Genomic DNA, 14,006 nt, shown 5'->3' with positions numbered 1-14,006 from the left:
TGATGTACTTTGGTGTGTTCCTCCTTGGGTCCAACTTCTTTGGGATTCTCTGAGCTTCCTAGATTTCCTGAAAGTCTATTTCCTTTGCAAGATTGGGGAAGTTCTCCTTAGTTATTTGTTCAAATACGTTTTCAATTTGTTCCTCTTCCTCTTCTCCTTCCGGTACCCCTATGATTCGTATGTTGGAACATTTAAAGATGTCCTGGAGGTTCCTAAGCCTCTCCTCATTTTTTTTGAATTCTTGTTTCTTCTTTCTTTTCTGATTGGATGTTTCTTTCTTCCTTCTGCTCCAAATTGATCTGAGTCCCAGTTTCCTTCCCATCACTATTGATTCCTGTACATTTTCCTTTATTTCACTTGGTGTAGCCTTCATTTTTTTTTCATCTAATTTGCAACCAAATTCAACCAATTTTGTGAGCATCCTGATTACCAATATTTTGAACTGTGCATCTGATAAGTTGGCTACCTCTTTGTCACTTAGCTGTATTTTTTCTGGAGCTTTGATCTGTTCTTTCATTTCAGCCAATTTTTTTGTCTTGATGGACCTGTAACATAGTGAGGGGTGGAGCCTTAGGTGTTCACCAGGGCGGGGTATCCAACGTTGCTGGGTTGTGACACTGTATGTGGGGCAGGGGTCTAAGAGGGAACAATAGTGCTTGCTCAGCTCTCTGCCAGATTTCAGTCACTTCCCCTGCTTCCCCCAAGCAAACTGGGCTCTTCTGGTGCTGATTTCCATGTGGGTGGGCTTGTGTACATTCTAGGACCCTGAAGGTCTCTCCAATGAACCTTCCTCTGAGGCTGGGAGTTCCTGCTCCCCCTTTGTTAAACCTGGTTTATCTGTGCAAGAATGTGGGACCTCCTGGTCTGCCAGCTGCAGCCTTGCATGCCCCGTTCCACAATCCACCAACTCGCTGGGTCCTCCAGCTAACACCTTGCCACGAGTCCTCTCTGCCCAGCTGCCCAACTCCGCCCTTCCTACCAATCTGGATGAATGTGTCTACTTTAACTCCTTGATTGTCGGACTTCCATACAATTCAATTCTCTGTCAGTACTGGTTGTTTTTTTGTTTTAAATTGTTGTTGTCCTTCTTTTGGTTATGCAAGGAGGCACAGTGTGTCTACCTATACCTCCATCTTGGCCACAAGTCCTATTATTTTCTTTCAGTGAACTCTCACTTGGGTTTTTAATTCTTAAAATTCCTTAGGAAATATAAAAGGAACAGATCTCACCCTCATTGGTGTGGCTTAGTTGCTTAGATATCAGCCCACAAAATGAAAGGCTGCAGGTCTGATTTCTGGTCAGGGCACATACCTGGGTTGCAGGTTTGATCACTGTTCAGGCGTATGAATGGTAACTAATCAATGTTTCTCTCTCACATCAACATTTTTTTCCTTCTCTTTCTCCCTCCCTTCCCCTCTCTCTAAAAACAAAGTCTTTTAAAAAATAAAATAAAATATAAGGAATGAATTTCCCTCTCTCATCATAGCTGTGAGAAGAGACATAAATTCCCCTGTGTTCTCAAAAGAAAACTACTCATTAACTTTTGGCAGGGGAGTAAACTTCCATTAATTTTTATATTGAGAGAAAAGAGTATGTGACTCAAATTGAAAGAATACTTAAAGGGAACTGATTGAATTACAACAGAAGACCTAAGACCTAGAAAGTTCATATATCCAAATATTGTTCAAAATAAAAGCCTGTCCAAATTTTATCTCTTTTAGAAATGATAAGGTACAAAACCATGTAGCTAGGTTTGGAATAGAAAGGATTTAGAGTCCTTAGAATGGCATCAACATAAATTACTTCATTTGCACCAGAAACTACTTTAACCTTTTCTATTTACCTGCCACACTGCTATTCCTCTGACGGGCCAGCTTGACCTCTGGACACTCTCTTCGTACATGTCCTGCATCTCCACATATAAAACATCTGAGGTCTCGGGAGTCTCTGAAGTCTCTAGTATCGTGGAGGTCTCGGGGATCAACATCTCGGGAGTCTTTCTCCTCTTCATTCCCTTCCTTCTCTTCTTCACTGTCTTTCTTCTTTACTCTAAACAGTAAACTGCTGATACCAATAATGTGGGGCTAGGGACTTGTAAACTGAGGGAGTCACAGAACAAACTAATGTACAAGAGTCTCACAATTAAAGTGACTAATATGCCCATGTTTCATACATCTTTTTAAAACTCACATTTATTGCACACCTACTCACATGGCAAAAACTGGATATGCTAGTGCTTTTATAATAAAATATCAAATTAAAAAAAATTTAAATAGATCTGTTTAATCTTCTAACAATCCTCAGAGGCTGCTATTTATTATCTTCATTTTACAGTGGAAGAAAATGGAGCTTAAGGAAGATTAGTATATTACCTAAATTTAACAATCAGTAAAAAACAGCAATAAAAACTAGGGAGCTTGTTCTGCCTGAAAAATTGTAAGCTCTTCATAGCAAACAAGACTTGATGACTGAAGAAGGAATTTTCCTGGTCTATTAAACACTGTATATAGAGAGATAATACAAGGAAGCATTTTACATAGATATATAATTTAGCAGTGCATATTCCTAAAGTGTATACCTCACAGTATATATCTCAAATATTCAGCTAATTATATTTTAATTATTGGTTTGTATGACTGTGAAATCCTCAGCCAGAACCCTGTTCTTGGGTCTTGGTCATTCTTGTCTTGGCTCCTAGCACAGTTTCCAACATATAGCAGGTGTCAATAAAAAACAAATTGACTTTTAATAAGTAAACAAATGAACGTTATGAGACATCATGGTACCACAAATAAACCTCACTCTATTATAAAATTCTGCCAAAATATACATTTACTAAAATCCAATTTAAAGCCCTGAACTTTCTCACTTAAACCTTTTTGAATAGTTATAGCTACAATTGACCTCAACTTTAATTTTCCTGTAATGTTGACACAAAATTATTTGCCAACCTTCTCCTTTTAGGGCAGTCTTTCATGTAGTGGCCTATTTTCCCACAAACACGGCAACATCGATCATTGGGAGCCAGTTCTCCATCTGTCAACACTCTAGAATCAAAGAAGTACTCCTAGAGAGAAAATACAACTTCATTAGAAAAAAATCACTACAAACTTTTAAATACAAATGCTAAGGAGACCAAGATGCAGAAGTGGTTTAAACAAAACAGGAAATAAATATCAACAAATAGTTCACTCAACTAAAACAATATCAAAATGATATTCATGAGAAACAAAATGAAGAAAAGCCAAAAAAAGAAAGGAGATTCAGAATTATCAGCATCAATATCACTTTACATCCATGATATTTTCTCATTCATCTGTAGCATCTCTGCATAGTATCTCAATATAGTAGATGCTATTTTCATCTTTATTTTATATTTGAGGACATTTAGCTTCAAAAAAGTCAAGTCATTCGCTCATAGTAGAAAAGCTAGTATGGCAGATAAAGAACGGATGCCAGGCATGGCCTAAATACAAAGATCATGCCTATTGCTATACCAGGCTACTTCTGAAAAGGAATAATTCTCTGGTATAAGAGAGTTCTATGTAAATAAGAAAGTCATGTGTATTATTTAAAATATAACTGGATTTTCATTAAAAACTTCAAGAAAATATAACATTTTATTATATGAAGCAGGGTATATCTAAAGAGGTAGGGAAACAATAAGTAAATCATTTTCCAAAGTCTTAGAAGAACCAGGTTCATATTTGCAAGTACCTTGCTTTCCTTTAGCTTTGTTTTGCACTATTATAAAGACTAGTTTGTCCTGACAGTACCCGTATCTCTGAAAGGCAAGAAAACATACCCACTTAGTGCTCTTCAAATCTATCTAAAGTCAGGGATAAAAGTAGAAGACGACAAACTCACTAGGATGCCTATCATAGTAAGTATTGGTGAGGATACAGAAAAACTGGAACCCATATATACTGCTGGTGGAAATGTAAAATAGCACAGCGGCTTTAGAAAACAGTTTAGCAGCTCCTAAGGAAAGTTAACACGAATTTTTCAAAATGACCCAGCAATTCCACTGTTAGGTATATATAGCCCCAAAATGAAACCATACATCCAGACAAAAATGTGTACATAAGTATTCACAGCAGTATTACTCGTAACAGCCAAAACTAAAAAACATACAAATGTCCAAAAAGTGAATGAATACATACAATGTGATATATCCATTCAACCACAAAAAGGAATTAAGTTCTAGTACATGCTACAACATGAATGAACCCTAAAGACATTATATTAAAAGAAAGAAGCTAGTAAAAAAAGGCTACACATTCTATGATTCCATTTATATGAAATATCCAGAACAGACAAAGCTACAGAGACAAAAACTAGATTAGTGGTTTGGGGAGTGGGAAAGAAAAGGAATAGGATTTGATTGCTAATGGGGACAGAGGCTTCCTTGAGAAAGAACAAAATGTTCTAAAAATTAGATGTTGGTGGTGATGCACAATCCTGCATATATACTGAAAACCACTTTACTGCTCACTTTATAATGGGTGAATCATACAGTATGTGAATTATATTTCAATAAAGCAGTATTTTTAAAAATTCTTCATACTTACTACTGATAAAATCAATATAGCTAAATAAAATCATCATCATATTTTCTACCAAGACAAAATGAAGGCCTTTTTCAATTCACCCAGCTGATTAAGGCAAAAACCTAGGAAACATCCTGAACTACTTTTCCTTCACCCATAACTTGTAATTAATCACCAAATTGTATCCATTCTATTTCTGAATCTCTTTATCCACCAAGTTAAGGTGACCTGGATTTGGGGTCAGCAGCTTTTCTATAAAGTGCCAAATAGTAACATCTGGTCAAGATGGATTAGTAGACACGCTTCGCCTCCTCCCACAACCACAAAAAGAATTATAACTAAATCTCTAAACAAATACTTCCAGAACTGTTAGAAAATCAAACTGTATGGAAATTCAACAACCAAGAACTTAAAGAAGCCACCTGCATCCAGATGTCTTAGTAGAAGCCACACTACTAAGACAAAGTAAAGCAGCTGTAATACTCAGAAACAAACACACTGCCGATTTGAGGAGACAAAAGAAATATGGCCCAAATGAAAGAACAGATCAAAACTCCAAAAGAACTAAGCAATGAAGAGATAGCTAACATACCAGATGCAGAGTTCAAAACATTGGTAATCAGGATGCTAACAGAAATGATTGAGTATGGACTCAAAATAAAGCAAGAAGTGAAGGGTATACAAAGTGGAATAAAAGAAAATATACAGGGAACCAACACTGAAGGGAAGAAAACTGGCACTCAAATCAATGATCTGAAACAAAAGAAATAGAACATTCAACCGTAACAGAATGAAGAAACAACAATTCAAAAAAATGAGGAGAGGCTTAGGAACCTCTGGTACACCTTTAAACTTTCCAACATATGAATCACATGGGTGCCAGAAGGAGAAGAGGAAGAGCAAGACATTGAAAATGTATTTTTTAAAAAAATAATGAAAGAAAACTCCCCCAACCTGGTAAAGGAAATACACATATGAGCCCAGGAGCCCAGAGAGTCCCAAAGAAGTTGGAACCAAATAGGAACACAACACACCAAGGCACATCATCATTAAAGATAGAGAATCTTTAAAGATTAAAGATAGACAATCTTAAAAGTAGCTAAAGGAAAGGGAACAGTTACATACAAAGGAGTTCCCCAAGACTATCAGCTAATTTCTTAAAAAATTTAAAAAACCTTGCAGGCACCCTGGCTGGTGTGGCTCAGTGGACTGAGTGCCAGTCTGCGAACCAAAGGGTCATTGGTTTGATTCCCAATCAGGGCACATGCCTGGGTTGCGGGCCAGGTCCCCAGTGGGGGGCATGAGGGAGGTAACCATGCATTGATGTTTCTCCTTTTCCCCTCTCTCTAAAAATCAATAAGTATTTTAAAACAAACAAACAAAAACCTTGCAGGCAAGAAGGGGCTGGAAAGAAGTATTCAAAGTCATGAAAGGAAAGGATCTATACCTAACATTACTCTATCCAGCAAAGCTGCCATTTAGCATGAAAGGGCAGGTAAAGTGCTTCCCAGATAAAGTCAAGTTAAAGGAGTTCATCATCACCAAGCCCTTATTATATGAAATGTTAAAGGGACTTATCTAACAAATTAAAGGTGATTAAAACTATGAACAGTAAAATGACAACAAACTCACAACTATCAACAACTGAACCTAAAAAACAAAAACAAAAACTAAGTAACAAGTAGAGCAGAAACAGAACCAGAGAAATGGAGATCACATGGAGGGTTTTCAGTGGGAGGGAGGGGAAGAACGGGGTGGGAGAGGGGAGAAACGGAAGTAAGAAGAATAATTAATAGGCATGAAATAGACGTGGAGAGGTTAAAAATAGTACAGGAGACAGAGAAGTCAAAGAACTTATATGTACAACCCATGGACATGAACTAAGGGGAGTAGAATGCTGGAGGGTTAGGGGGTGCAGGGCAGAAGGGTGATAAAGAGGAGAAAAAAACTGGGAAAATTGTAACAGCATACTCAATAAAATATACTAAAAAATGCACATCCTCTTTGTCAGACGCTACAATAGGCACTGGAGAAATACTGGTAAACCTTATGGATATGGACCATCCTCATGGAAATATCGCCTAGTGGAGGAGATAAAATTTAACAGGTTAAACAAAAATACAAAATTTAGCAGGTATCTCATTATGGACTATGACAAATGCAATAAAAAAATACAGGGCGCTACCAACATCTCTTTCCCTATTTCTAACTCCAACTTAGAAACAGGAGTAGGCTTCTTGTACTATAAAAAGAAAAGTTCTCTAAGAAAAAAGAAAATACTAAGATTTCATATTATGTAAACTTACAGCTTCTCTGCCAAGGAGTGGATAAAAAGGAGTACCAAAAAGTTTCCTTCCATTGATAAATGCCTTCATGATGAAATTGGTCACTATTGAAGAAAGAAAAAAAAATAAAGATGCAGACCATAATGTGTAAAAACTTCAAGAGCACAGAATTTCTGTATTTAAAACTTACTTTTTCTAGAAACTCCAGCACCAAGATTATGATTCAAGTCAAAAGGGTCTAGAAAATAAAATTTTTATTGTTTGAGAATTATGTTCACTGTAACATTAAATATATGTAGTAGCCATGACTACAGTCTAATACAATATAACTTAGACCATCCAAACAGAAAATTATTTTTTTAATCATAGATTAAAGGGTGGAAATGATAAATCAAAAGAAAGAATCTTTCAAATTCTAATGTGTTTCAGTTTTCCCCTCAATTTCCTTGGCCAAATAAAATTAGCTTCTCATTTTTCTGTTTCTGAATATCAGCTAAATAATTACCTTCAATTGCAATGCATTTGGACGTCCACTGCTTCTCAAAAGTTGTTAGCAGCTTTTTCTGCCGAATGCTAATTACATATTCCTTAAAATCAAACTCTTCAGTATAGAAGCGAAGCAGTCCCAACCAAAGCTCTCCTAATGTTTCCGTGTTCTTTCCAAGTGAAGGTAAACGCTTTTTCTACAAGTGAGAAAAGAAAGGAGAAGAAAAAGAAATATCTATACCTATCCAAAATATAGACTTCAAATCCAAGTAAAATTATTAAATTATGCAAATCCTAACATTTATCAGTAAGCATTCCATAACATAAAAACTATTTTAAAATTACCAGTTCTTCTGTTTTATCAAAGAAAAAAGCATTCCATCCATCAACCATTCTCTGTGGAATCTGTTTTCCATCAAAGATCTGCATAAAAAATTAATTTTTATTAGATTTTAAATCATCCAACCCCAAAGCCTAAATACCCTCACCTCACTTTAGAGCTCAGCTATAACAGACATGTTGAAATATTTCTTCCAAAATGAATATGCCAGGAAGGTATAATTTGACATCATTATTAATGAATAAAATATGTCTGAAAGACCAAAGACCCATTTGATGTTATCTATTTGGCCTGTCCAAGATTAATAAAGTAAAAACAAATGAAAACAGCACTTTCATCCAAGAATCATGGATGTGGAATACATAATAAATAATACATATTGATTGTACATCCAAAGGAAACAACGGAATTGTCTGTTTTGGTAGAGGGCTGTAGTACCTTTAATCTGTAAAGACCCCTGGACACTGATTATTTTAAAAACAAAAAATTAGGTAGCTTTCCCTAACACCTTATAAAGATTGTAAAATCTTCATGATGAATTATGAGTAATAATTCACTGTTCTAAGGAAGAAAAGTACCCCATAAGATGACTGTATAGGCACAACTAACCTCTACAAACAGTTCTGAGACTTATTTTCTATAGGCGCTTTAAGAAAGAGATTAGGTTCAGAGTCAGCAGACCTCATTTGTAGTCATAGTCCTACCAAGTGGTGATTCTGGGCAGAACAAGCACGCTCCTAAATCCTCAGTTTTCCCAATGAAAATGAGAGATTAATTAGGCTGGTTGTTTTCAAATTTTCCTTCTGTTCAGCTGTAATACTCCTTCCTAAAATGAAACTTTCCTCAAGGTTCAGATAAAAAAGCAAAGGTACTCTGACAGAAGAAAACATACCTCATCTTTCTTTACCCTACTCCTCGTATGTAAATGAGCTTGTAAGAGCTTACTAGAATATATACTTTAAAACCACTAGATAAGGTGATCCCCATGGCCTCTTCCCTTTTAGATGGGAAAATGATTGATAAAATTAGCCCTGGCCAGGTAGCTCAGCTGGTTAGAGCATAGTCCCAATATGCAAAGGTTGTGCCTCTGATCCCTGGTCTCTCTTTCTGTCGTTTCCCCTCAAAACAATTAACAAATTTTTTTAAAACACTTAAAAAAATCAACTATATGTCTAGTCTCTCTAACTTAACTCTCACGTTTAAGTTTCATGCAGGCTAGGACTGTAACTTATCTCTGGAACCAAAATTCCTACTATTACATCAAAGCCTGTCATATAGAGAACACTTAATATATGTTTGTTGAATGAATATATCTACTTTGGAAGCATTATTTACATGAAAGTTTCCAGGAACCCAATGTAGTAAGTTCTTTTTTATATTTACACATAACTTAAACAGTTACCAAAGATCATTTAGCAAAAATTCTGACATTTCATAAAACAAAAAAGGCAGAAATTAGATATTAATATCTGAAACAAAATACATGGGATTCTGCCATCAAAAAAATGCAGATTTTAAAGAGGCCAGAATATTTTATGCTATTGTATGTATTACAGGGAAATGACACATGGTATCTTATTAGAACTTGATTCTTTTTAAGAGAATTTTTACTTCTGAGTAACAACTATGATCCAAACCCAAATATATTGGCTGATAACACAGTAAAAGTCCTTAGAGGGTGTTTAATCACTGATTTACCTGTTTTTATAAACTCTTGTTTCACAATGCCTACCTTTTCCACTCCGTCTCAGCCTTTTTAGGCACTAACCACATCTTCTCTTTCTCTTGTACACACACACACACACACACACACACACACACACACACACACATTCTTTCCATTTCTCTCCTCTTTCTTTTCTTTCTCTCAACAACCCAATCATTCTTCACTCCAGCACTAATTGCTCCCTCTAAAACCTCACCAAACAGGTTAATCATATTTGTACAAGGAATAATCCTGTACATTTCTATATTTACTTTCTTTTTGTAATATTTTAATATCTACTATTATATTTAAATTGCAATTTCTTAGTCATGGTAAAATACGCATTAGCAAAATTAAGCATCTTAATTATTTTTAGTGTATTATTCAGTGGCATTAAGTACATTCCTGCTGTTGTGCTACCATCTACACACAGAATTATTTTCATCTTCCAAAAAAGAAATGCTGAGCCTATTAAGCAACAATTACCCATTTCTCTCTCCTCCCTGCAGCCCCTGGCAACCAGCATTCTACTTTCTGTCTGAATCTGACTATCCTAAGCACCTCATGTAAGTGAAATCATACAGTATTTGTCCATCTGTGACTGGTTTGTTTCACTTAGCACTGGCTCACCCATTCAACTGAAATTTTTAAGAAAACACAGCAGTGCATAATGTCAAATGCAAATAACATTCCCTAATACTTATTAATTTTTAAGTGAAAATTTACTTCTACTTAAGATGATCTGCTATAATACAGTAAAATCATTCTGTTTAGAAAAGCTCCTTTTGACCTAAAGAATTTTGTGTTGTTGACCACGAAAAACATTCTTAGCAGAGCCTTATTTATACCCAGTCACTTAAAGTCTAGGTTCAATCAAAAATGTAGTCAAAGATCATCAGCTTCATTAAACATATCCTTACCCTTAAAAGTTGATCGATGCCAATGACCAATATTTAAATGATGCCAGAGCAATGGACAATGGGGTCCCATATGACAAGCAAAAAGGGCCAGAAGCAAAAATCCATATATCATCAGTTCATATGTATCACAAAGCCCCCCACAATCACAGTTCATTATGATGGAAAACATTCCATGGACTGTCTCTCATTTCATCAATCATTGTCTGTTAAGCAGATAATGGGAGAGTTCTTGAAGTAGGCTATGGCAATCCTCCCTATATTTTTCCAATAATATTAGTAAAGATGCTAATGATAATAACAATTAATAATAATAAAAGCAACCACCATTTATGACACCTACTTTAGTACCTACTACATTCAAAGGTATTCGATGTCTTTGTCTCTTATATTAACACTAAAATGATACCATTATTACATTTTTACTGATGATGAAACTCAAAGTAGTGGTGGTCAGGCACCTTTTTGAAGGCCACAATATCAGAATTAGGATTCACACCAGTTATTTCTGGCTCCAAAATCATGCCCTGCTCTTCCCATTATATCATGCTGCCTCGATGGCTCCTCATTCGTGTATAATATAATGAGAGAACACAGACAAACCATTATAATCGGTGTTCCATTTTGCTTAAGCATAGTATTTTGTCAAAGTCATAGCAAATGGCTGCTATGATATCACTAAGGCAATAATGCAAATATTCCCAAATTTAAAGCCTTGATAACAATTAGACTAATATAGAGAATGATCTTGACACTGTCAGGCCTAATAAATTCATGCTAAATTTTAAATAATAGAGAACAACTTTGTTTAAAAAAACCAACCACTCAACATAGATTCAGCAACTTAAAATTTTCTGCTAGAAAGTATTTAAAGTTTTTATTTCTCTTCCACTGTTTGTTTAAAAGGGAAGAAAATGCTGCAAAACCACATGGCATTCTTTAGAACTTTTTAAAGCTTACTAAGGCCATCTGACACCCACAATATGGCTTGCTATTTTGTGATTTTCTTCTTTGACACAACTATCAAACTTTATGTGAAACCAATATATGTGGTTTACCAAACAACTCTGATGATTCTCTCCCTAAGAAATTAGAAGTAGATCCTCCTAATGTGTGCAAATCCACTTTGTACCAAGAATAAGGAGGAACCAATAGATAATTAAGAACTCCTTTGTACCTGTTTCAGAGAACATAAACTGTCCACAAAAAGGGACTCCATGAGTCACCAAGTCTGAGTAAATGAGTATAATCTGTTTCTTTTTATGTATATTCTTAGGCTTATTGCAATTAGTATGACCTTACAGAGATGAGGAAGCATTTCCTTCGGCTTTCTCTCAACCAAATTTCACAAAGCTGACCAAAATATAAACAGAAATAAATCAAGCTTCCTTGCCAAGGAAAAGGAGAGAGAATACTGTGGAGAGAAAAAAACTTATGTATTTGCATCTGAGAGACTAATATATGAGGTCATGGATCCTGATATATATTTCATAATGATCTACAGAATTCTGACTGTAAAATATAAAAATGTTGCAAAAGATTTTCAATAGTACTGTTCATCTGATATTCTTTTGGTAGTCTATACTCTCCTACAATAAACTTTCAAAAAGGTTCATTGTTTGGTTATACTATTAAATGAAAGAAGAAAACTTAGAATGTCATAAGGGGAAAATCTTTCATGATCTCATGAACTAAGACCTATGTGGTTAGATCACTTGTTTTCACAATAAACTCCTCCAACATTTTCTTAAAACACCTACCTCTTGTAGAACTGGGATAACAGGTGGTTTTCTCTGCTGTAAAAAGTACAGCACCATAAGGATATAAGCATATGAAGATAAACTTCCCCTGGAAGCGTCGCCAATATCACATCGCTAAAGAAACATTAACAATGATTGAAGAAAAGAAACACTTCAGAATCTTACTCCATGCAGAAATACTGACTACATTAGACACAATTTTTTTAACACAGCAAACTGGCAAATATCCAGAAGTTCAATAACAAACTGTCATAGAGGGTATAAGTAAATGAGGCACCTACACATTATAAACTATAAACCTATACATCACCTATACTATTTCAAGTATAAATGAGCATAAAGTCTATGAAAAATAATTTGTCAATATCAAAATTACCAAAGCACATTTCCTTTAATCTGGCAGTTCTGTTCTAAGAATTCATCCAGCAAATATGCCAAAAAACATGTAAAATGACTAAATAAGAAGTGGGATTTTTAATTGTAGAACTGTTTTAATAGCAAAAAAATCAGACAACTTAAGGCTCATCAGTAAACCACAGATTTTAAAACCTGATGAGTATCCACACATGGAATATTAGGCAGGTTCTAAAAACAAATAAGTTCTTATGTACATATAAAAAATAATCTCCACCCTGGCTGGTGTAGCTCAGTGGATTGATTGAGTGCAGGCTGAGAACCAAAGGGTTGCCAGTTCGATTCCCAGTCAGGGCGCATGCCTGGGTTGCAGGCCAGGTCCCTAGTGGGGGCCACGTGAGAGGCAGCCACACACAGACGTTTCTCTTCCTCTCTTTCTCCCTCCCTTCTCCTCTCTCTAAAAATAAATAAAATATTTTAAAAATAATAATCTCCAACATCTATTGCTCAAAAAAAAAAAAAGAGCAAAGTACAAAATACTGTTTTCAGTATGTTTATACCTATACTAAAAATGAGGTAGGAAATTTTTTCTTTTTAATCCTCACCCAAAAACACACTTACTGATTTTAGAGAGAGGGTAAGAAAGGGAGAGAAAGAAGGAGAGAAACATCAATGGGAGAGAGAAAACCACTGATCGGTTGCCTCTCACATGCGCTCCAACCAGGGACCAAAACTGCAACATAGTCAGGGCACATGCCTAGGCTGCAGGTTCGGTCCAAGTCAGGACTCACACAGTGGGCAACTGATGGATGTTTCCTTTCTCTCTCTCTAAAATCAATAAATATATCCTTGGTCAAGTTTTAAAAAAAAAACCCTAAATGAATCCTCAGAGACTTCCCTTGAGTAAAACTTTAGCTGGTATTATATTAAGGCAGAGGAATCATTTCCTTCACATGAACCACTTGGTTTCATTACTACAACTCCATGGGAGAACTGTCACGTTGGAGAAATTTTATGACATGAATCCAAAAAGGTAGCTCTATCAATATGATTTGTATGTAGTATGTGGCTAAATACCTCTCTTTTCTAAGATGAGCTCTATCCACAAACACATGTTCAGGGTTACCTAAACAAATATGTCTCTCCAATTAAAGGACAGGCTTAATGAACCAAAAATGTGACTTAGTCACTCACCTACTAAACCTTTCCACCAATATATTTATAAAATTAACTATTAACCAATCATCTACCACAAATCAGGCACTATACTGAGCTAGGTCTGAACAGAGGTCTCTACCTTCATGGAGTTTATACACTAAACAAAAAAAAAAAGAAGAAAGAAAACCAAATTCAGTATTTTAAGTGTTATAAAAGTAAACAGGGTTTTGTTGGCACTGTTTCTTTTCTTGGGTGGAAAACTGTATCACTAAACCCAAATATCAGATTTCCTAACCCAGAGATTCTTGACTAGGATGGTATGCCAACTACCATGCCTACAACTGAAAATCATTATCACACTGAGAAATTTTACCAATTAGAAATTTTCAAAGAGTGCTCACGTGGGAATGGAGCACACACAGGAAAAAAACTAAGAATCACCCTAAGAGAT

General features: G+C 35.5%; 1 protein-coding gene across 11 annotated transcripts in view; it reads right to left on the bottom strand.

The window, feature by feature from the left end:
• TUT4 (terminal uridylyl transferase 4) overlaps positions 1 to 14,006 on the bottom strand; it is a 127,250-nt gene that overhangs the window by 33,711 nt on the left and 79,533 nt on the right. For 7 of the 11 annotated variants that reach the window (XR_005066024.1, XM_037043266.1, XM_037043274.1 and 4 more), the window contains exons 20-26: positions 12,044 to 12,157; positions 7,667 to 7,744; positions 7,341 to 7,518; positions 7,026 to 7,073; positions 6,857 to 6,939; positions 2,952 to 3,067; positions 1,844 to 2,064 (exon numbers count right to left, since the gene is read on the bottom strand). Coding sequence is in view for 10 of the 11 variants with exons in the window: in XM_037043266.1 (XP_036899161.1) it covers positions 1,844 to 2,064; positions 2,952 to 3,067; positions 6,857 to 6,939; positions 7,026 to 7,073; positions 7,341 to 7,518; positions 7,667 to 7,744; positions 12,044 to 12,157 (838 nt within the window). In the remaining variant the exon portion in view is untranslated. The remainder of the gene's footprint in view (positions 1 to 1,843; positions 2,065 to 2,951; positions 3,068 to 6,856; positions 6,940 to 7,025; positions 7,074 to 7,340; positions 7,519 to 7,666; positions 7,745 to 12,043; positions 12,158 to 14,006) is intronic. The other 4 variants (XM_037043267.1, XM_037043272.1, XM_037043270.1 and 1 more) reach the window with 2 other exon arrangements.

The sequence above is a fragment of the Sturnira hondurensis genome, unplaced genomic scaffold (assembly GCF_014824575.4).
Source record: "Sturnira hondurensis isolate 20B ecotype Veracruz unplaced genomic scaffold, ASM1482457v3 Scaffold0004068, whole genome shotgun sequence".
Classification (NCBI taxonomy): Eukaryota; Metazoa; Chordata; class Mammalia; order Chiroptera; family Phyllostomidae; genus Sturnira; species Sturnira hondurensis.
This window is presented reverse-complemented; position numbering and strand designations above follow the sequence as displayed.